General features: G+C 62.5%; 1 protein-coding gene across 1 annotated transcript in view; it reads right to left on the minus strand.

Annotated features, from left to right (window-relative positions):
- LOC122542054 (histone acetyltransferase KAT8) overlaps positions 1-23,505 on the minus strand; it is an 86,263-nt gene that overhangs the window by 7,832 nt on the left and 54,926 nt on the right. Inside the window, exon 9 of the mRNA XM_087981857.1 lies at positions 1,032-1,182. Within this exon, the coding sequence (XP_087837983.1) occupies positions 1,032-1,182 (151 nt within the window). The remainder of the gene's footprint in view (positions 1-1,031; positions 1,183-23,505) is intronic.

The following is a 23,505-nucleotide window of genomic DNA, read 5'->3' on the forward strand; positions in this document are numbered from 1 at the left end:
GGCTCCCTCAGCGCTGACCCTCCCACAGTGCGGGGCTCCCTCAGCGCTGACCCTCCCACAGTGCGGGGCTCCCTCAGCGCTGACCCTCCCACAGTGCGGGGCTCCCTCAGCGCTGACCCTCCCACAGTGCGGGGCTCCCTCAGCGCTGACCCTCCCACAGTGCGGGGCTCCCTCAGCGCTGACCCTCCCACAGTGCGGGGCTCCCTCAGCGCTGACCCTCCCACAGTGCGGGGCTCCCTCAGCGCTGACCCTCCCACAGTGCGGGGCTCCCTCAGCGCTGACCCTCCCACAGTGCGGGGCTCCCTCAGCGCTGACCCTCCCACAGTGCGGGGCTCCCTCAGCGCTGACCCTCCCACAGTGCGGGGCTCCCTCAGCGCTGACCCTCCCACAGTGCGGGGCTCCCTCAGCGCTGACCCTCCCACAGTGCGGGGCTCCCTCAGCGCTGACCCTCCCACAGTGCGGGGCTCCCTCAGCGCTGACCCTCCCACAGTGCGGGGCTCCCTCAGCGCTGACCCTCCCACAGTGCGGGGCTCCCTCAGCGCTGACCCTCCCACAGTGCGGGGCTCCCTCAGCGCTGACCCTCCCACAGTGCGGGGCTCCCTCAGCGCTGACCCTCCCACAGTGCGGGGCTCCCTCAGCGCTGACCCTCCCACAGTGCGGGGCTCCCTCAGCGCTGACCCTCCCACAGTGCGGGGCTCCCTCAGCGCTGACCCTCCCACAGTGCGGGGCTCCCTCAGCGCTGACCCTCCCACAGTGCGGGGCTCCCTCAGCGCTGACCCTCCCACAGTGCGGGGCTCCCTCAGCGCTGACCCTCCCACAGTGCGGGGCTCCCTCAGCGCTGACCCTCCCACAGTGCGAGGCTCCCTCAGCACTGACCCTCCCACAGCGCGGGGCTCCCTCGGTGCTGACCCGCCCACAGTGCGGGGCTCCCTCGGCGCTGACCCGCCCACAGTGCGGGGCTCCCTCGGCGCTGACCCACCCACAGTGCGGGGCTCCCTCGGCGCTGACCCTGAAACCTGCAGGGTACCGACCTGAGGTCTTTGATGGAGAGCGTGCCCCGGAAGTCCCGCAGGATCTCCAGCAGGACCCAGGACCAGTAACTGCGGTAGCTGAGCTTCCCGAGGTCGGAAAGGGGCTTTTCCGGAGACCCGACAGTACTCTCCAACTTGGACAGCTCATAGCCTGAGTTTGGAGGGAATGGGGGGGAGAGGAACGAGGGGTCGATGTGGAAGGAAATCAAGCGGGTTGGTGGGGTGTGGGGGGGCAGGGGGGGAGAGGAGATGGTGTTGTGGGAGAAAAAAAACATATACGTTAGACGAGGAACCCTGACGCGGTACAGAAGACAGCAAGGTCACGAGAACCCTTGACCCAAACCCCATCACCCTCTCAAATTCCACCTGCATGTTTCATTCAATTCACACCCAGACTGGAGTGACAGATAGAATGGTAGAGAGTGCGTCCGAGAGCATGTGGGTTTCTAAAAAAAAAGTGTTCAAATCTGGGACTTGGACAGCGTTAGCCAGCACAGCATTTACTGTCAGTCGGGAATTCGGATAGAGGGCCAACTCTGCGTGACTTGTCGGGTCAGGGTCAGGGATAGGGACAGAGCGCTGGGTCTGGAAAGACGTGTAGGGTCAGGGACCGGGACAGAACGCTGGGTCTGGAGTGACGTGTAGGGACTGGGACAGAGACAAAGCACTGGGTCAGGAGTGACGTCTAGGGTCAGGGTCAGGGACAGGGACAGAACGCTGGGTCTGGAGTGACGTGTTGGGTCAGGGTCAAGGACAGGGACAGAGCGCTGGGTCAGGAGTGACGTGTCGGGTCAGGGACAGGGACAGAGCGCTGGGTCTGGAGTGACATGTAGGGTCAGGGTCAGGGACAGAGCGCTGGGTCTAGAGTGACGTGTAGGGTCAGGGACAGGGACAGAGCGCTGGGTCTAGAGTGACGTGTAGGGTCAGGGACAGGGACAGAGCGCTGGGTCTGGAGTGACGTGTAGGGTCAGGGTCAGGGGCAGAACGCTGGGTCTGGAGTGACGTGTAGGGTCAGGGTCTGGGACAGGGCGCTGGGTCTGGAGTGACGTGTAGGGTCAGGGTCAGGGACAGAACGCTGGGTCTGGAGTGACGTGTAGGGTCAGGGTCTGGGACAGGGCGCTGGGTCTGGAGTGACGTGTCGGGACAGGGACAGAGGTTTGGGTCTGGGGTGACGTGTAGGGTCAGGGACAGGGACAGAGCGCTGGGTCTGGAGTGACGTGTAGGGTCAGGGTCAGGGACAGAGCGCTGGGTCTGGAGTGACGTGTAGGGTCAGGGTCTGGGACAGGGCGCTGGGTCTGGAGTGACGTGTCGGGACAGGGTCAGGGACAGAGCGCTGGGTCAGGAGTGATGTGTAGGGTCAGGGACAGAGTGCTGGGTCTGGAGTGACGTGTAGGGTCAGGGTCAGGGACAGAGCGCTTGGTCTGGAGTGACGTGTAGGGTCAGGGACAGGGCGCTGGGTCTGGAGTGACGTGTAGGGTCAGGGTCTGGGACAGAGCGCTGGGTCTGGAGTGACGTGTTGGGTCAGGGACAGGGCGCTGGGTCTGGAGTGACGTGTAGGGTCAGGGTCTGGGACAGAGCGCTGGGTGTGCAGTGACATGCAGGGTCAGGGTCAGGGACAGAGCGCTGGGTGTGGAGTGACATGTAGGGTCAGGGTCAGGGACAGAGCGCTGGGTCTGGAGTGACGTGTAGGGTCAGGGTCAGGGACAGAGCGCTGGGTGTGGAGTGACATGTAGGGTCAGGGACAGGGACAGAGCGCTGGGTCTGGAGTGACGTGTAGGGTCAGGGTCAGGGACAGAGCGCTGGGTCTGGAGTGACGTGTAGGGTCAGGGTCAGGGGCAGAGCGCTGGGTCTGGAGTGACGTGTAGGGTCAGGGTCAGGGACAGAGCGCTGGGTCTGGAGTGACGTGTAGGGTCAGGGCCAGGGACAGAGCGCTGGGTCTGGAGTGACGTGTAGGGTCAGAGACAGGGAGAGAACGCTAGGTCTGGAGTGACGTGTAGGGTCAGGGTCAAAGACAGAACGCTGGGTCTGGAGTGACGTGTCGGGTCAGTGTCTGGGACGGAGCGCTGGGTCTGGAGTGACGTGTAGGGTCAGGGACAGAGCGCTGGGTCTGGAGTGACGTGTCGGGTCAGGGTCTGGGACGGAGCGCTGGGTCTGGAGTGACGTGTAGGGTCAGGGTCAGGGACAGGGCGCTGGGTCTGGAGTGACGTGTAGGGTCAGGGTCAGGTACAGAGCGCTTGGTCTGGAGTGACGTGTAGGGTCAGGGTCAGGGACATGGACAGAGCGCTGGGTCTGGAGTGACGTGTAGGGTCAGGGTCAGGGACAGAGCGCTGGGTCTGGAGTGACGTGTAGGGTCAGGGTCAGGGACATGGACAGAGCGCTGGGTCTGGAGTGACGTGTAGGGTCAGGGTCAGGGACATGGACAGAGCGCTGGGTCTGGAGTGACGTGTAGGGTCAGGGTCAGGGTCAGGGACAGAGCGCTGGGTCTGGAGTGACATGGAGGGTCAGGGTCAGGGACAGGGACAGAGCGCTGGGTCTGGAATGACATGTAGGGTCAGCGTCAGGGACAGAGCACTGGATCTGGAGTGACGTGTCGGGTCAGAGACAGGGAGAGAACGCTAGGTCTAGGGTGATGTGTAGGGTCAGGGTCAGGGACAGAACGCTGGGTCTGGAGTGACGTGTCGGGTCAGGGTCAGGGACAGAGCGCTTGGTCTGGAGTGAGATGTATGGTCAGGGTCTGGGACGGAGCGCTGGGTCTGGAGTGACGTTTAGGGACAGGGACAGAGCGCTGGGTCTGGAGTGACGTTTAGGGACAGGGACAGGGACAGAGCGCTGGGTCTGGAGTGACGTGTAGGGTCAGGGTCAGGGACAGAGCGCTGGGTCTGGAGTGACGTGTAGGGTCAGGGTCAGGGACAGAGCGCTGGGTCTGGAGTGACGTATAGGGTCAGGGACAGGGTCAGGGACAGAGCGCTGGGTCAGGAGTGATGTGCAGGGTCAGGGACAGAGCGCTGGGTCTGGAGTGACGTGTCGGGTCAGGGTCAGGGTCAGGGACAGGGACAGAGTGCTGGGTCTGGAGTGACGTGTAGGGTCAGGGTCAGGGACAGAGCGCTGGGTCTGGAGTGACGTGTAGGGTCAGGGTCTGGGACAGAGCGCTGGGTGTGCAGTGACATGTAAGGTCAGGGTCAGGGACAGGGACAGGGACAGAGTACTGGGTCTGGAGTGACGTGTCGGGTCAGGGTCAGGGACAGAGCGCTGGGTCTGGAGAGACGTGTAGGGTCAGGGTCAGGGACAGAGCGCTGGGTGTGGAGTGACGTGTAGGGTCAGGGTCAGGGACAGAGCGGTGGGTCTGAAGTGACGTGTAGGGTCAGGGTCAGGGACAGAGCGCTGGGTCTGGAGTGACGTGTAGGGTCAGGGCCAGGGTCAGGGACAGAGCGCTGGGTCTGGAGTGACGTGTAGGGTCAGGGTCAGGGACAGGGACAGAGCGCTGGGTCTGGAGTGACGTGTAGGGTCTGGGACAGGGACAGAGCGCTGGGTCTGGAGTGACGTGTAGGGTCAGGGTCAGGTACAGGGACAGAGCGCTGGGTCTGGAGTGACGTGTAGGGTCAGGGTCAGGGTCAGGGACAGAGTGCTGGGTCTGGAGTGACGTGTTGGGTCAGGGTCAGGGACAGGGACAGAGCACTGGGTCAGGAGTGACGTGTAGGGTCAGGTACAAGGACAGAGCGCTTGGTCTGGAGTGACGTGTAGGGTCTGGGTCCGGGTCAGGGACAGAGCGCTGGGTGTGGAGTGACATGTAGGGTCAGGTACAGGGACAGAGCGCTGGGTCTGGAGTGACGTGTAGGGTCAGGGTCAGGGACAGAGCGCTGGGTCTGGAGTGACGTGTAGGGTCAGGGTCAGGGACAGAACGCAGGGTCTGGAGTGACGTGTACGGTCAGGGTCAGGGACAGATCGCTGGGTCTGGAGTGACGTGTAGGGTCAGGGTCAGGGACAGAGCGCTGGGTCTGGAGTGACGTGTTGGGTCAGGGTCAGGGACAGGGACAGAGCACTGGGTCTGGAGTGACGTGTAGGGTCAGGGTCAAAGACAGAACGCTGGATCTGGAGTGACGTGTCGGGTCAGGGTCTGGGACGGAGCGCTGGGTCTGGAGTGACGTGTAGGGTCAGGGTCAGGGACAGAGCGCTGGGTCTGGAGTGACGTGTAGGGTCAGGGTCAGGGACAGAGCGCTTGGTCTGGAGTGAGATGTATGGTCAGGGTCTGGGACGGAGCGCTGGGTCTGGAGTGACTTTTAGGGACAGGGACAGAGCGCTGGGTCTGGAGTGACGTTTAGGGACAGGGACAGGGACAGAGCGCTGGGTCTGGAATGACGTGTAGGGTCAGGGTCAGGGACAGAGCGCTTGGTCTGGAGTGACGTGTAGGGTCAGGGTCAGGGTCAGGGACAGAGCGCTGGGTCTGGAGTGACGTGTAGGGTCAGGGTCAGGGACAGAGCGCTGGGTCTGGAGTGACGTGTAGGGTCAGGGTCAGGGACAGAGCGCTGGGTGTGGAGTGACGTGTAGGGTCAGGGTCAGGGACAGAGCGGTGGGTCTGAAGTGACGTGTAGGGTCAGGGTCAGGGACAGAGCGCTGGGTCTGGAGTGACGTGTAGGGTCAGGGCCAGGGTCAGGCACAGAGCGCTGGGTCTGGAGTGACGTGTAGGGTCAGGGTCAGGGACAGGGACAGAGCGCTGGGTCTGGAGTGACGTGTAGGGTCTGGGACAGGGACAGAGCGCTGGGTCTGGAGTGACGTGTAGGGTCAGGGCCAGAGACAGAGCGCTGGGTCTGGAGTGACGTGTAGGGTCAGGGTCAGGTACAGGGACAGAGCGCTGGGTCTGGAGTGACGTGTAGGGTCAGGGTCAGGGTCAGGGACAGAGTGCTGGGTCTGGAGTGACGTGTTGGGTCAGGGTCAGGTACAAGGACAGAGCGCTTGGTCTGGAGTGACGTGTAGGGTCTGGGTCCGGGTCAGGGACAGAGCGCTGGGTGTGGAGTGACATGTAGGGTCAGGGACATGGACAGAGCGCTGGGTCTGGAGTGACGTGTAGAGTCAGGGTTAGGGACAGAGCGCTGGGTCTGGAGTGACGTGTAGGGTCAGGGCCAGGGCCAGGGACAGAGCGCTGGGTCTGGAGTGACGTGTAGGGTCAGGGTCAGGTACAGGGACAGAGCGCTGGGTCTGGAGTGACGTGTAGGGTCAGGGTCAGGGTCAGGGACAGAGTGCTGGGTCTGGAGTGACGTGTTGGGTCAGGGTCAGGGACAGGGACAGAGCACTGGGTCAGGAGTGACGTGTAGGGTCAGGTACAAGGACAGAGCGCTTGGTCTGGAGTGACGTGTAGGGTCAGGGTCAGGGACAGGGACAGAGCGCTGGGTCTGGAGTGACATGTAGGGTCAGGGTCAGGGACAGGGACAGAGCGCTGGGTCTGGAGTGACATGTAGGGTCAGCGTCAGGGACAGAGCGCTGGGTCTGGAGTGACGTGTAGGGTCAGAGACAGGGAGAGAACGCTAGGTCTGGAGTGACGTGTAGGGTCAGGGTCAGGGACAGAACGCTGGGTCTGGAGTGACGTGTAGGGTCAGGGTCAGGTACAGGGACAGAGCGCTGGGACTGGAGTGCCGCGTAGGGTCTGGGTCCGGGTCAGGGACAGAGCACTGGGTCTGGAGTGACGTTTAGGGACAGGGACAGAGCGCTGGGTCTGGAGTGACGTGTAGGGTCAGGGTCAGGGACAGAGCGCTGGGTCTGGAGTGACGTGTAGGGTCAGGTCAGGGACAGAGCGCTGGGTCTGGAGTGACGTGTAGGGTCAGGGTCAGGTACAGGGACAGAGCACTGGGTCTGGAGTGACGTTTAGGGACAGGGACAGAGCGCTGGGTCTGGAGTGACGTGTAGGGTCAGGGTCAGGGACAGAGCGCTGGGTCTGGAGTGACGTGTAGGGTCAGGTCAGGGACAGAGCGCTGGGTCTGGAGTGACGTGTCGGGTCAGGGTCAGGGACAGAGCGCTGGGTCTGGAGTGACGTGTAGGGTCAGGGCCAAGGTCAGGGACAGAGCGCTGGGTCTGGAGTGACGTGTAGGGTCTGGGTCAGGGTCAGGGACAGAGCGCTGGGTGTGGAGTGACATGTAGGGTCAGGTACAGGGACAGAGCGCTAGGTCTGGAGTGACGTGTTGGGTCAGGGTCAGGGACAGGGACAGAGCGCTGGGTCTGGAGTGACGTGTCGGGTCAGGGACAGGGACAGAGCACTGGGTCTGGAGTGAGATGTATGGTCAGGGTCTGGGACGGAGCGCTGGGTCTGGAGTGACGTTTAGGGACAGGGACAGGGACAGAGCGCTGGGTCTGGAGTGACGTGTAGGGTCAGGGTCAGGGACGGAGCGCTGGGTCTGGAGTGATGTGTAGGGTCAGGGACAGGGACAGGGCGCTGGGTCTGGAGTGACGTGTAGAGTCAGGGTCAGGGACAGGGACAGAGCGCTGGGTCTGGAGTGACGTGTCGGGTCAGGGACATGGACAGAGCGCTGGGTGAGCAGTGACGTGTAGAGTCAGGGTCAGGGACAGAGCGCTGGGTCTGAAGTTACATGTCGGGTCAGGGTCAGGGACAGAGCGCTGGGTCTGGAGTGACGTGTAGGGTCAGGGTCAGGGACAGGGACAGAGCGCTGGGTCTGGAGTGACGTGTCGGGTCAGGGACAGGGACAGAGCGCTGGGTCTGGAGTGACGTGTAGAGTCAGGGTCAGGGACAGAGCGCTGGGTCTGAAGTGACGTGTAGGGTCAGGTCAGGGACAGAGCGCTGGGTGTGGAGTGACGTGTAGGGTCAGGGTCAGGGACAGAGCGCTGGGTCTGGAGTGACGTGTAGGGTCAGGGCCAGGGTCAGGGACAGAGCGCTGGGTCTGGAGTGACGTGTAGGGTCTGGGTCAGGGTCAGGGACAGAGCGCTGGGTGTGGAGTGACATGTAGGGTCAGGTACAGGGACATAGCGCTAGGTCTGGAGTGACGTGTTGGGTCAGGGTCAGGGACAGAACGCTGGGTCTGGAGTGACGTGTAGGGTCAGGGTCAGGGACAGAACGCTGGGTCTGGAGTGACGTGTAGGGTCAGGGTCAGGGACAGGGACAGAGCGCTGGGTCTGGAGTGACGTGTAGGGTCAGGGTCAGGGACAGAACGCTGGGTCTGGAGTGACGTGTAGGGTCAGGGTCAGGGACAGAACGCTGGGTCTGGAGTGACGTGGAGGGTCAGGATCAGGGACAGAACGCTGGGTCTGGAGTGACGTGTACGGTCAGGGTCAGGGACAGAGCGCTGGGTCTGGAGTGACATGTAGGGTCAGGGTCAGGGACAGAGCGCTGGGTCTGGAGTGACGTGTAGGGTCAGGGTCAGGGACAGAGCGCTGGGTCTGGAGTGACGTGTAGGGTCAGGTCAGGGACAGAGCGCTGGGTCTGGAGTGACGTGTCGGGTCAGGGTCAGGGACAGAGCGCTGGGTGTGGAGTGACGTGTAAGGTCAGGGTCAGGGACAGAGCGCTGGGTCTGGAGTGACGTGTAGGGTCAGGGCCAAGGTCAGGGACAGAGCGCTGGGTCTGGAGTGACGTGTAGGGTCTGGGTCAGGGTCAGGGACAGAGCGCTGGGTGTGGAGTGACATGTAGGGTCAGGTACAGGGACAGAGCGCTAGGTCTGGAGTGACGTGTTGGGTCAGGGTCAGGGACAGGGACAGAGCGCTGGGTCTGGAGTGACGTGTCGGGTCAGGGACAGGGACAGAGCACTGGGTCTGGAGTGAGATGTATGGTCAGGGTCTGGGACGGAGCGCTGGGTCTGGAGTGACGTTTAGGGACAGGGACAGGGACAGAGCGCTGGGTCTGGAGTGACGTGTAGGGTCAGGGTCAGGGACGGAGCGCTGGGTCTGGAGTGATGTGTAGGGTCAGGGTCAGGGACAGGGCGCTGGGTCTGGAGTGACGTGTAGAGTCAGGGTCAGGGACAGGGACAGAGCGCTGGGTCTGGAGTGACGTGTCGGGTCAGGGACATGGACAGAGCGCTGGGTCAGCAGTGACGTGTAGAGTCAGGGTCAGGGACAGAGCGCTGGGTCTGAAGTGACATGTCGGGTCAGGGTCAGGGACAGAGCGCTGGGTCTGGAGTGACGTGTAGGGTCAGGGTCAGGGACAGGGACAGAGCGCTGGGTCTGGAGTGACGTGTCGGGTCAGGGACAGGGACAGAGCGCTGGGTCTGGAGTGACGTGTAGAGTCAGGGTCAGGGACAGAGCGCTGGGTCTGAAGTGACGTGTAGGGTCAGGTCAGGGACAGAGCGCTGGGTGTGGAGTGACGTGTAGGGTCAGGGTCAGGGACAGAGCGCTGGGTCTGGAGTGACGTGTAGGGTCAGGGCCAGGGTCAGGGACAGAGCGCTGGGTCTGGAGTGACGTGTAGGGTCTGGGTCAGGGTCAGGGACAGAGCGCTGGGTGTGGAGTGACATGTAGGGTCAGGTACAGGGACATAGCGCTAGGTCTGGAGTGACGTGTTGGGTCAGGGTCAGGGACAGAACGCTGGGTCTGGAGTGACGTGTAGGGTCAGGGTCAGGGACAGAACGCTGGGTCTGGAGTGACGTGTAGGGTCAGGGTCAGGGACAGGGACAGAGCGCTGGGTCTGGAGTGACGTGTAGGGTCAGGGTCAGGGACAGAACGCTGGGTCTGGAGTGACGTGTAGGGTCAGGGTCAGGGACAGAACGCTGGGTCTGGAGTGACGTGGAGGGTCAGGATCAGGGACAGAACGCTGGGTCTGGAGTGACGTGTACGGTCAGGGTCAGGGACAGAGCGCTGGGTCTGGAGTGACATGTAGGGTCAGGGTCAGGGACAGAGCGCTGGGTCTGGAGTGACGTGTAGGGTCAGGGAGAGAGCGCTGGGTCTGGAGTGACATGTAGGGTCAGGGTCAGGGACATTGACAGAGTGCTGGGTCTGGAGTGACGTGCAGGGTCAGGGTCAGGGACAGGGCGCTGGGTCTGGAGTGACGTGTTGGGTCCGGGTCAGGGACAGAGTGCTGGGTCTGGAGTGACGTGTAGGGTCAGGGACAGAGCGCTGGGTCTGGAGTGACGTGTAGGGTCTGGGTCAGGTACAGGGACAGAGCGCTGGGTCTGGAGTGACGTGTTGCGTCAGGGTCAGGGACAGGGACAGAGCACTGGGTCTGGAGTGACGTGTAGGGTCAGGGTCAGGGACAGAGCGCTGGGTCTGGAGTGACGTGTAGGGTCAGGGTCAGGGTCAGAGCGCTGGGTGTGGAGTGACGTGTAGGGTCAGGGTCAGGGACAGAACGCTGGGTCTGAAGTGACGTGTAGGGTCAGGGTCAGGGACAGAGCGCTTGGTCTGGAGTGACGTGTAGGGTCAGGGTCAGGGACAGAGCGCTTGGTCTGGAATGACATGTATAGTCAGGGTCTGGGACGGAGCGCTGGGTCTGGAGTGACGTGTAGGGTCAGGGTCTGGGACGGAGCGCTGGGTCTGGAGTGACGTGTAGGGTCAGGGTCAGGGACAGAGCGCTGGGTCTGGAGTGACGTGTAGGGTCAGGATCAGGGACAGAGCGCTGGGTCTGGAGTGACGTATAGGGTCAGGGTCAGGGACGGAGCGCTGGATCTGGAGTGACGTGTAGGGTCAGGGTCAGGGACAGAGCGCTGGGTCTGGAGTGACGTGTAGGGTCAGGATCAGGGACAGAGCGCTGGGTCTGGAGTGACGTATAGGGTCAGGGTCAGGGACAGAACGCTGGGTCTGGAGTGACGTTTAGGGACAGGGACAGGGACAGAGCGCTGGGTCTGGAGTGACATGTAGGGTCAGGGTCAGGGACAGGGACAGAGCGCTGGGTCTGGAGTGACGTGTAGGGTCAGCGTCAGGGACAGAGCGCTGGGTCTGGAGTGACATGTATGGTCAGTGTCTGGGACGGAGCGCTGGTTCTGCAGTGACGTGTAGGGTCAGGGTCAGGGACAGAACGCTGGGTCTGGAGTGACGTGTAGGGTCAGGGTCAGGGACAGAGCGCTGGGTCTGGAGTGACGTGTAGGGTCAGGGTCAGGGACAGAGCGCTGGGTCTGGAGTGACGTGTCGGGTCAGGGTCAGGGACAGAGCGCTGGGTCTGGAGTGACGTGTAGGGTCAGGGTCAGGGACAGAGCGCTGGGTCTGGAGTGACGTGTAGGGTCAGGGTCAGGGACAGAGTGCTGGGTCTGGAGTGACGTGTAGGGTCAGGGTCAGGGATAGAGCGCTGGGTCTGGAGTGACGTGTAGGGTCAGGGACAGAGCGCTGGGTCTGGTGTGCCATGTAGGGTCAGGGTCAGGGACAGAGCGCTGGGTCTGGAGTGAAGTGTAGGGTCAGGTCAGGGACAGGCACAGAGCTCTGCGTCTGGAGTGACGTGTAGGGTCAGGGACAGAGCGCTGGGTCTGGAGTGACGTGTAGGGTCAGGGTCAGGGACAGAGCGCTGGGTCTGGAGTGACATGTTGGGTCAGGATCAGGGACAGGGACAGAGCGCTGGGTCTGGAGTGACGTGTTGGGTGAGGGACAGAGTGCTGGGTCTGGAGTGACGTGTCGGGTCAGGGTCAGGGACAGAGCGCTGGGTCTGGAGTGACATGTTGGGTCAGGGAGAGGGCGCTGGGTCTGGAGTGACGTGTAGGGTCAGGGTCTGGGACAGAGCACTGGGTCTGGAGTGACGCGTAGGGTCAGGGTCAGGGACAGGGACAGACCACTGGGTCAGGAGTGACGTGTAGAGTCAGGGTCAGGGACAGAACGCTGGGTCTGGAGTGACGTGTAGGGTCAGGGTCAGGGACAGAGCGCTGGGTCTGGAGTGACGTGTAGGGTCAGGGTCAGGGTCAGGGACAGAGCGCTGGGTCTGGAGTGACGTGTAGGGTCAGGGTCAGGGTCAGGGACAGAACGCTGGGACTGGAGTGAAATGTAGGGTCAGGTACAGGGACAGAGCGCTGGGTCTGGAGTGACATGTAGGGTCAGGGTCAGGGACAGGGACAGATCGCTGGGTCTGGAGTGACGTGTAGGGCCAGGGTCAGGGACAGAGCGCTGGGTCTGGAGTGACGTGTAGGGTCAGGGTCAGGGACAGAGCGCTGGGTCTGGAGTGACATGTAGGGTCAGGTACAGGGACAGAGCGCTGGGTCTGGAGTGACATGTAGGGTCAGGGTCAGGGACAGGGACAGATTGCTGGGTCTGGAGTGACGTGGAGGGTCAGGGACAGAGCGCTGGGTCTGGAGTGACGTGTAGAGTCAGGGTCAGGGACAGAGCGCTGGGTCTGGAGTGACGTGTAGGGTCAGGGTCAGGGACAGGGACAGGGACAGAGCACTGGGTCAGGAGTGACGTGTAGAGTCAGGGTCAGGGACAGAACGCTGGGTCAGGTGTGACTTGTAGGGTCAGGGACATGGACAGAGCGCTGGGTCAGGAGTGACGTGTCGAGTCAGGGTCAGGGACAGAGCGCTGGGTCTGAAGTGACGTGTCGGGACAGGTACAGAGCGCTGGGTCTGGAGTGACGTGTAGGGTCAGGGACAGGGACAGAGCGCTGGGTCTGGAGTGACGTGTAGGGTCAGGGTCAGGGACAGAGCGCTGGGTCTGGAGTGACGTGTAGGGTCAGGGACAGAGCGCTGGGTCTGGAGTGACATGTAGGGTCAGGGTCAGGGACAGGGACAGAGGGCTGGGTCTGGAGTGACGTGTAGGGTCAGGGACAGAGCGCTGGGTCTGGAGTGACGTGTCGGGTCAGGGTCAGGGACAGAACGCTGGGTCTGGAGTGACGTGCAGGATCAGGGTCAGGGACAGAACGCTGGGTCTGGAGTGACGTGTAGGGTCAGGGTCAGGGACAGAGCGCTGGGTGTGGAGTGACGTGTAGGGTCAGGGTCAGGGACAGAGCGCTGGGTCTGGAGTGACGTGTTGGGTCAGGGTCAGGGACAGAGCGCTGGGTCTGGAGTGACGTGTAGGGTCAGGGTCAGGGACAGAGCGCTGGGTCTGGAGTGACGTGTAGGGTCAGGGTCTGGGACAGAGCACTGGGTCTGGAGTGACATGTAGGGTCAGGGTCAGGGACAGAGCGTTGGGTCTGGAGTGACGTGTTGGGTCAGGGTCAGGGACAGAGCGCTGGGTCTGGAGTGACGTGTAGGGTCAGGGTCAGGGACAGAGGTTTGGGTCTGGAATGACGTGTAGGGTCAGGGTCTGGGACAGGGCGCTGGGTCTGGAGTGACATGTAGGGTCAGGGTCAGGGACAGAGCGCTGGGTCTAGAGTGACGTGTACGGACAGGGTCAGGTACAGAGCGCTGGGTCTGGAGTGACGTGTAGGGTCAGGGACAGGGACAGGGACAGAGCGCAGGGTCTGGAGTGACGTGTAGGGTCAGGGTCAGGGACAAAGCGCTGGGTCTGGAGTGACGTGTAGGGTCAGGGTCAGGGACAGAGCGCTGGGTCTGGAGTGACGTGTAGGGTCAGGGACAGGGACAGAGCGCTGGGTCTGGAGTGACATGTAGGGTCAGGGACAGGGACAGGGACAGGGACAGAGCGCAGGGTCTGGAGTGACGTATACGGTCAGGTTCAGGGACAGAGCGCTGGGTCTGGAGTGACATGTTGGGTCAGGGAGAGGGCGCTGGGTCTGGAGTGACGTGTAGGGTCAGGGTCAGGGACAGAGCACTGGGTGTGAAGTGACATGTAGGGTCAGGGTCAGGGACAGGGACAGAGCGCTGGGTCTGGAGTGACGTGTAGGGTCAGGGACAGAGCGCAGGGTCTAGAGTGACGTGTAGGGTCAGGGCCAGGGACAGGGACAGAGCGCTGGGTCTGGAGCGACGTGTAGGGTCAGGGTCAGGGACAGGGACAGAGCACTGGGTGTGGAGTGACGTGTAGGGTCAGGGTCAGGGACAGAGCGCTGGGTCTGGAGTGACGTGTAGGGTCAGGGTCAGGGACAGAGCGCTGGGTCTGGAGTGACGTGTAGGGTCAGGGACAGAGCGCTGGGTCTGGAGTGACATGTAGGGTCAGGGTCAGGGACATTGACAGAGTGCTGGGTCTGGAGTGACGTGCAGGGTCAGGGTCAGGGACAGGGCGCTGGGTCTGGAGTGACGTGTTGGGTCCGGGTCAGGGACAGAGTGCTGGGTCTGGAGTGACGTGTAGGGTCAGGGACAGAGCGCTGGGTCTGGAGTGACGTGTAGGGTCTGGGTCAGGTACAGGGACAGAGCGCTGGGTCTGGAGTGACGTGTTGCGTCAGGGTCAGGGACAGGGACAGAGCACTGGGTCTGGAGTGACGTGTAGGGTCAGGGTCAGGGACAGAGCGCTGGGTCTGGAGTGACGTGTAGGGTCAGGGTCAGGGTCAGAGCGCTGGGTGTGGAGTGACGTGTAGGGTCAGGGTCAGGGACAGAACGCTGGGTCTGAAGTGACGTGTAGGGTCAGGGTGAGGGACAGAGCGCTTGGTCTGGAGTGACGTGTAGGGTCAGGGTCAGGGACAGAGCGCTTGGTCTGGAATGACATGTATAGTCAGGGTCTGGGACGGAGCGCTGGGTCTGGAGTGACGTGTAGGGTCAGGGTCTGGGACGGAGCGCTGGGTCTGGAGTGACGTGTAGGGTCAGGGTCAGGGAGAGAGCGCTGGGTCTGGAGTGACGTGTAGGGTCAGGATCAGGGACAGAGCGCTGGGTCTGGAGTGACGTATAGGGTCAGGGTCAGGGACGGAGCGCTGGATCTGGAGTGACGTGTAGGGTCAGGGTCAGGGACAGAGCGCTGGGTCTGGAGTGACGTGTAGGGTCAGGATCAGGGACAGAGCGCTGGGTCTGGAGTGACGTATAGGGTCAGGGTCAGGGACAGAACGCTGGGTCTGGAGTGACGTGTAGGGTCAGGGTCAGGGACAGAGCGCTGGGTCTGGAGTGACGTTTAGGGACAGGGACAGGGACAGAGCGCTGGGTCTGGAGTGACGTTTAGGGACAGGGACAGGGACAGAGCGCTGGGTCTGGAGTGACATGTAGGGTCAGGGTCAGGGACAGGGACAGAGCGCTGGGTCTGGAGTGACGTGTAGGGTCAGCGTCAGGGACAGAGCGCTGGGTCTGGAGTGACGTGTAGGGTCAGGGACAGAGCGCTGGGTCTGGAGTGACGTGTCGGGTCAGGGTCAGGGACAGAACGCTGGGTCTGGAGTGACGTGCAGGATCAGGGTCAGGGACAGAACGCTGGGTCTGGAGTGACGTGTAGGGTCAGGGTCAGGGACAGAGCGCTGGGTCTGGAGTGACGTGTAGGGTCAGGTCAGGGACAGAGCGCTGGGTCTGGAGTGACGTGTCGGGTCAGGGTCAGGGACAGAGCGCTGGGTCTGGAGTGACGTGTAGGGTCAGGGTCAGGGACAGAGCGCTGGGTCTGGAGTGACGTGTAGGGTCAGGGTCAGGGACAGAGTGCTGGGTCTGGAGTGACGTGTAGGGTCAGGGTCAGGGATAGAGCGCTGGGTCTGGAGTGACGTGTAGGGTCAGGGACAGAGCGCTGGGTCTGGAGTGCCATGTAGGGTCAGGGTCAGGGACAGAGCGCTGGGTCTGGAGTGAAGTGTAGGGTCAGGGTCAGGGACAGGCACAGAGCGCTGCGTCTGGAGTGACGTGTAGGGTCAGGGACAGAGCGCTGGGTCTGGAGTGACGTGTAGGGTCAGGGTCAGGGACAGAGCGCTGGGTCTGGAGTGACATGTTGGGTCAGGGTCAGGGACAGGGACAGAGCGCTGGGTCTGGAGTGACGTGTCGGGTCAGGGTCAGGGACAGAGCGCTGGGTCTGGAGTGACATGTTGGGTCAGGGAGAGGGCGCTGGGTCTGGAGTGACGTGTAGGGTCAGGGTCTGGGACAGAGCACTGGGTCTGGAGTGACGCGTAGGGTCAGGGTCAGGGACAGGGACAGACCACTGGGTCAGGAGTGACGTGTAGAGTCAGGGTCAGGGACAGAACGCTGGGTCTGGAGTGACGTGTAGGGTCAGGGTCAGGGACAGAGCGCTGGGTCTGGAGTGACGTGTAGGGTCAGGGTCAGGGTCAGGGACAGAGCGCTGGGTCTGGAGTGACGTGTAGGGTCAGGGTCAGGGTCAGGGACAGAACGCTGGGACTGGAGTGAAATGTAGGGTCAGGTACAGGGACAGAGCGCTGGGTCTGGAGTGACATGTAGGGTCAGGGTCAGGGACAGGGACAGATCGCTGGGTCTGGAGTGACGTGTAGGGTCAGGGTCAGGGACAGAGCGCTGGGTCTGGAGTGACGTGTAGGGTCAGGGTCAGGGACAGAGCGCTGGGTCTGGAGTGACATGTAGGGTCAGGTACAGGGACAGAGCGCTGGGTCTGGAGTGACATGTAGGGTCAGGGTCAGGGACAGGGACAGATTGCTGGGTCTGGAGTGACGTGGAGGGTCAGGGACAGAGCGCTGGGTCTGGAGTGACGTGTAGAGTCAGGGTCAGGGACAGAGCGCTGGGTCTGGAGTGACGTGTAGGGTCAGGGTCAGGGACAGGGACAGAGCACTGGGTCAGGAGTGACGTGTAGAGTCAGGGTCAGGGACAGAACGCTGGGTCAGGTGTGACTTGTAGGGTCAGGGACATGGACAGAGCGCTGGGTCAGGAGTGACGTGTCGAGTCAGGGTCAGGGACAGAGCGCTGGGTCTGAAGTGACGTGTCGGGACAGGTACAGAGCGCTGGGTCTGGAGTGACGTGTAGGGTCAGGGACAGGGACAGAGCGCTGGGTCTGGAGTGACGTGTAGGGTCAGGGTCAGGGACAGAGCGCTGGGTCTGGAGTGACGTGTAGGGTCAGGGACAGAGCGCTGGGTCTGGAGTGACATGTAGGGTCAGGGTCAGGGACAGGGACAGAGGGCTGGGTCTGGAGTGACGTGTAGGGTCAGGGACAGAGCGCTGGGTCTGGAGTGACGTGTCGGGTCAGGGTCAGGGACAGAACGCTGGGTCTGGAGTGACGTGCAGGATCAGGGTCAGGGACAGAACGCTGGGTCTGGAGTGACGTGTAGGGTCAGGGTCAGGGACAGAGCGCTGGGTGTGGAGTGACGTGTAGGGTCAGGGTCAGGGACAGAGCGCTGGGTCTGGAGTGACGTGTTGGGTCAGGGTCAGGGACAGAGCGCTGGGTCTGGAGTGACGTGTAGGGTCAGGGTCTGGGACAGAGCACTGGGTCTGGAGTGACATGTAGGGTCAGGGTCAGAGCGTTGGGTCTGGAGTGACGTGTTGGGTCAGGGTCAGGGACAGAGCGCTGGGTCTAGAGTGACGTGTACGGACAGGGTCAGGTACAGAGCGCTGGGTCTGGAGTGACGTGTAGGGTCAGGGACAGGGACAGGGACAGAGCGCAGGGTCTGGAGTGACGTGTAGGGTCAGGGTCAGGGACAGAGGTTTGGGTCTGGAATGACGTGTAGGGTCAGGGTCTGGGACAGGGCGCTGGGTCTGGAGTGACATGTAGGGTCAGGGTCAGGGACAGAGCGCTGGGTCTAGAGTGACGTGTACGGACAGGGTCAGGTACAGAGCGCTGGGTCTGGAGTGACGTGTAGGGTCAGGGACAGGGACAGGGACAGAGCGCAGGGTCTGGAGTGACGTGTAGGGTCAGGGTCAGGGACAAAGCGCTGGGTCTGGAGTGACGTGTAGGGTCAGGGTCAGGGACAGAGCGCAGGGTCTGGAGTGACGTGTAGGGTCAGGGTCAGGGACAAAGCGCTGGGTCTGGAGTGACGTGTAGGGTCAGGGACAGGGACAGAGCGCTGGGTCTGGAGTGACATGTAGGGTCAGGGACAGGGACAGGGACAGGGACAGAGCGCAGGGTCTGGAGTGACGTATACGGTCAGGTTCAGGGACAGAGCGCTGGGTCTGGAGTGACATGTTGGGTCAGGGAGAGGGCGCTGGGTCTGGAGTGACGTGTAGGGTCAGGGTCAGGGACAGAGCACTGGGTGTGAAGTGACATGTAGGGTCAGGGTCAGGGACAGGGACAGAGCGCTGGGTCTGGAGTGACGTGTAGGGTCAGGGACAGAGCGCAGGGTCTAGAGTGACGTGTAGGGTCAGGGCCAGGCACAGGGACAGAGCGCTGTGTCTGGAGCGACGTGTAGGGTCAGGGTCAGGGACAGGGACAGAGCACTGGGTGTGGAGTGACGTGTAGGGTCAGGGTCAGGGACAGAGCGCTGGGTCTGGAGTGACGTGTAGGGTCAGGGTCAGGGACAGAGTGCTGGGTCTGGAGTGACGTGTCGAGTCAGGGTCAGGGACAGAGCGCTGGGTCTGAAGTGACATGCAGGGTCAGGGTCAGGGACAGAGCGCTGGGTCTGGAGTGACGTGTCGGGACAGGGACAGAGCGCAGGGTCTGGAGTGACGTGTAGGGTCAGGGACAGGAACAGAGCGCTGGGTCTGGAGTGACGTGTAGGGTCAGGGTCAGGGACAGAGCGCTGGGTCTGGAGTGACGTGTAGGGTCAGGGTCAGGGACAGGGACAGAGGGCTGGGTCTGGAGTGACGTGTAGGGTCAGGGACAGAGCGCTGGGTCTGGAGTGACGTTCAGGGTCAGGGTCAGGGACAGAGCGCTGGGTCTGGAGTGACGTGTAGGGTCAGGGTCAGGGACAGAACGCTGGGTCTGGAGTGATGTGTAGGGTCAGGGTCAGGGACAGAGCGCTGGGTGTGGAGTGACGTGTAGGGTCAGGGTCAGGGACAGAGCGCTGGTTCTGGAGTGACGTGTTGGGTCAGGGTCAGGGTCAGGGACAGAGCGCTGGGTCTGGACTGACTTGTAGGGTCAGGGTCAGGGACAGAGCGCTGGGTCTGGAGTGACATGTAGGGTCAGGGTCAGGGACAGAGCGCTGGGTCTAGAGTGACGTGTAGGGTCAGGGACAGGGACAGAGCGCTGGGTCTGGAGTGACGTGTAGGGTCAGGGTCAGGGACAGAGCGCTGGGTCTGGAGTGACGTGTAGGGTCAGGGACAGGGACAGTGCGCTGGGTCTGGAGTGACGTGTACGGTCAGGGTCAGGGACAGAGCGCTGGGACTGGAGTGACGTGTAGGGTCTGGGTCAGGGACAGAGCGCTGGGACTGGAGTGACGTGTAGGGTCCGGGTCAGGGACAGAGCGCTGGGTCTGGAGTGACGTGTTGGGTCAGGGTCAGGGACAGAGCGCTGGGTCTGGAGTGACGTGTTGGGTCAGGGTCTGGGACAGGGCGCTGGGTCTGGAGTGACGTGTACGGACAGGGTCAGGGACAGAGCGCTGGTCAGGAGTGATGTGTAGGGTCAGGGACAGAGCGCTGGGTCTGGAGTGACGTGTAGGGTCAGGGACAGGGACAGGGACAGAGCGCAGGGTCTGGAGTGACGTGTAGGGTCAGGGTCAGGGACAAAGCGCTGGGTCTGGAGTGACGTGTTGGGTCAGGGAGAGGGCGCTGGGTCTGGAGTGACGTGTAGGGTCAGGGTTTGGGACAGAGCACTGGGTCTGGAGTGACGTGTAGGGTCAGGGTCAGGGACAGAGCGCTGGGTGTGAAGTGACATGTAGGGTCAGGGTCAGGGACAGGGACAGAGCGCTGGGTCTGGAGTGATATGTAGGGTCAGGGTCAGGGTCAGGGACAGAGCGCTGGGTGTGGAGTGATGTGTAGAGTCAGGGTCAGGGACAGAGCGCTGGGTCTGAAGTGACGTGTAGGGTCAGGGTCAGGGACAGAGCGCTGGGTCTGGAGTGACGTGTAGAGTCAGGGTCAGGGACAGAGCGCTGGGTCTGAAGTGACGTGTAGGGTCAGGGTCAGGGACAGAGCGCTGGGTCTGGAGTGACATGTAGGGTCAGGGTCAGGGACAGGGACAGAGCGCTGGGTCTGGAGTGACGTGTAGGGTCAGGGACAGGGACAGAGCGCTGGGTCTGGAGTGATGTGTAGGGTCCGGGTCAGGGACAGAACGCTGGGTCTGGAGTGACGTGTTGGGTCCGAGTCAGGGACAGAACGCTGGGTCTGGAGTGACGTGTTGGGTCAGGGACAGGGCGCAGGGTCTGGAGTGACGTGTAGGGTCAGGTACAGGGACAGAGCGCTGGGTCTGGAGTGACATGTAGGGTCAGGTACAGGGACAGAGCGCTGGGACTGGAGTGACGTGTTGGGTCAGGGTCAGGGACATGGACAGAGCGCTGGGTCAGGAGTGACCGCGTTGGGTCAGGGTCAGGGACAGGGACAGAGAGCTGGGTCTGGAGTGACGTGTAGGGTCAGGGACAGAGCGCTGGGTCTGGAGTGATGTGTAGGGTCAGGATCAGAGACAGAACGCTGGGTCTGGAGTGACGTGTCGGGTCAGGGTCAGGGACAGAGCGCTTGGTTTGGAGTGACGTGTAGGGACAGGGACAGGGACAGAGCGCTGGGTCTGGAATGACGTGTAGGGTCAGGGTCAGGGACAGGGACAGAGCGCTGCGTCTGGAGTGACGTGTAGGGTCAGGGACAGCGTGCTGGGTCTGGAGTGACGTGTCGGGTCAGGGTCAGGGACAGAGCGCCTGGTCTGGAGTGACATGTAGGGTCAGGGTCTGGGACGGAGCGCTGGGTCTGGAGTGACGTATAGGGTCAGGGTCAGGGACAGAACGCTGGGTCTGGAGTGACGTGTAGGGTCAGGGACAGAGCACTGGGTCTGGAGTGACGTGTAGGGTCAGGGTCAGGGACAGAGCACTGGGTCTGGAGTGACGTGTAGGGTCAGGGTCAGGGACAGAGCGCTGGGTCTGGAGTGACGTGTAGGGTCAGGGTCAGGGACAGTGCGCTGGGTCTGGAGTGACGTGTGGGGTCAGGGTCAGGGACAGATTGCTGGGTCTGGAGTGACGTGTAGGGTCAGGGTCAGGGACAGAGCGCTGGGTCTGGAGTGACGTGTAGGGTCAGGGTCAGGGATAGAGCGCTGGGTCTGGAGTGATGTGTAGGGTCAGGGTCAGGGACAGGGACAGAGCGCTGGGTCTGGAGTGAGTGTAGTGTCAGGGACAGAGCGCTGGGTCTGGAGTGACATGTAGGGTCAGGGTCAGGGACAGAGCGCTGGGTGTGGAGTGACATGTAGGGTCAGGGTCAAGGACAGGGACAGAGGGCTGGGTCTGGAGTGAGTGTAGGGTCAGGGACAGAGCGCTGGGTCTGGAGTGACATGTAGGGTCAGGGTCAGGGACAGAGCGCTGGGTGTGGAGTGACATGTAGGGTCAGGGTCAAGGACAGGGACAGAGGGCTGGGTCTGGAGTGAGTGTAGGGTCAGGGACAGAGCGCTGGGTCTGGAGTGACGTGTAGGGTCAGGGTCAGGGACAGAGCGCTGGGTCTGGAGTGACGTGTAGGATCAGGGTCAGGGACAGAACGCTGGGTCTGGAGTGACGTGTAGGATCAGGGTCAGGGACAGAGCGCTGGGTCTGGAGTGACGTGTAGGGTCAGGGTCAGGGACAGAGCGCTGGGTCTGGAGTGACGTGTAGGGTCAGGGTCTGGGACAGGGCGCTGGGTCTGGAGTGACATGTAGGGTCAGGGTCAGGGACAGAGCGCTGGGTCTAGAGTGACGTGTAGGGTCAGGGACAGGGACAGAGTGCTGGGTCTGGAGTGACGTGTAGGGTCAGGGACAGAGCGCTGGGTCTGGAGTGACGTGTAGGGTCAGGGTCAGGGACAGAGCGCTGTGTCTGGAGGGACGTGTAGGGTCAGGGACAGAGCGCTGGGTCTGGAGTGACGTGTAGGGTCAGGGTCAGGGACAGAGCGCTGGGTGTGGACTGACATGTCGGGTCAGGGTCAAGGACAGGGACAGAGGGCTGGGTCTGGAGTGAGTGTAGGGTCAGGGACAGAGCGCTGGGTCTGGAGTGACGTGTAGGGTCAGGGTCAGGGACAGAGCGCTGGGTCTGGAGTGACGTGTAGGGTCAGGGTCAGGGACAGAGCGCTGGGTGTGGAGTGACGTGTTGGGTCAGGGACAGAGGTTTGGGTCTAGGGTGACGTGTGTGGTCAGGGACAGGGACAGAGCGCTGGGTCTGGAGTGATGTGTAGGGTCAGGGTCAGGGACAGAGCGCTGGGTCTGGAGTGAGGTGTAGGGTCAGGGTCAGGGACAGAGCGCTGGGTCAGGAGTGATGTGTAGGGTCAGGGACAGAGCGCTGGGTCTGGAATGAGGTGTAGGGTCAGGGACAGGGACAGGGACAGAGCGCAGGGTCTGGAGTGACGTGTAGGGTCAGGGTCAGGGACAGAGCGCTGGGTCTGGAGTGACGTGTAGGGTCAGGGTCAGGGACAGAGCGCTGGGTCTGGAGTGACGTGTAGGGTCAGGGTTTGGGACAGAGCGCTGGGTGTGCAGTGACATGTAGGGTCAGGGTCAGGGACAGGGACAGAGCGCTGGGTCTGGAGTGACGTGTAGGGTCAGGGTCAGGGACAGAACGCTGGGTCTGGAGTGACGTGTAGGGTCAGGGTCAGGTACAGGGACAGAGCGCTGGGTCTGAAGTGACGTGTAGGGTCAGGGACAGAGCGCTGAGTGTGGAGTGACATGTAGGGTCAGGGTCAGGGACAGAGCGCTGGGTGTGGAGTGACATGTTGGGTCAGGGACAAGGACAGAGCGCTGGGTGTGGAGTGACATGTTGGGTCAGGGTCAGGGACAGGGACAGAGCGCTGGGTCTGGAGTGACGTGTAGGGTCAGGGACAGGGACAGAGCGCTGGGTCTGGAGTGACGTGTAGGGTCAGGGTCAGGGACAGGGACAGATTGCTGGGTCTGGAGTGACGTGGAGGGTCAGGGACAGTGCGCTGGGTCTGGAGTGACGTGTAGAGTCAGGGTCAGGGACAGAGCGCTGGGTCTGGAGTGACGTGTAGGGTCAGGGTCAGGGACAGGGACAGAGCACTGGGTCAGGAGTGACGTGTAGAGTCAGGGTCAGGGACAGAACGCTGGGTCAGGTGTGACTTGTAGGGTCAGGGACATGGACAGAGCGCTGGGTCAGGAGTGACGTGTCGAGTCAGGGTCAGGGACAGAGCGCTGGGTCTGATGTGACGTGTCGGGACAGGTACAGAGCGCTGGGTCTGGAGTGACGTGTAGGGTCAGGGACAGGGACAGAGCGCTGGGTCTGGAGTGACGTGTAGGGTCAGGGTCAGGGACAGAGCGCTGGGTCTGGAGTGACGTGTAGGGTCAGGGACAGAGCGCTGGGTCTGGAGTGACATGTAGGGTCAGGGTCAGGGACAGGGACAGAGGGCTGGGTCTGGAGTGACGTGTAGGGTCAGGGACAGAGCGCTGGGTCTGGAGTGACGTGTCGGGTCAGGGTCAGGGACAGAACGCTGGGTCTGGAGTGACGTGCAGGATCAGGGTCAGGGACAGAACGCTGGGTCTGGAGTGACGTGTAGGGTCAGGGTCAGGGACAGAGCGCTGGGTCTGGAGTGACGTGTAGGGTCAGGGTCTGGGACAGAGCACTGGGTCTGGAGTGACATGTAGGGTCAGGGTCAGGGACAGAGCGTTGGGTCTGGAGTGACGTGTTGGGTCAGGGTCAGGGACAGGGCGCTGGGTCTGGAGTGACATGTAGGGTCAGGGTCAGGGACAGAGCGCTGGGTCTAGAGTGACGTGTACGGACAGGGTCAGGTACAGAGCGCTGGGTCTGGAGTGACGTGTAGGGTCAGGGACAGGGACAGAGCGCAGGGTCTGGAGTGAC

This window comes from Chiloscyllium plagiosum, unplaced genomic scaffold, assembly GCF_037043375.1.
Source record: "Chiloscyllium plagiosum isolate Xiang-an unplaced genomic scaffold, Cpla_swu_hap1 HiC_scaffold_41, whole genome shotgun sequence".
Lineage (NCBI taxonomy): Eukaryota > Metazoa > Chordata > Chondrichthyes > Orectolobiformes > Hemiscylliidae > Chiloscyllium > Chiloscyllium plagiosum.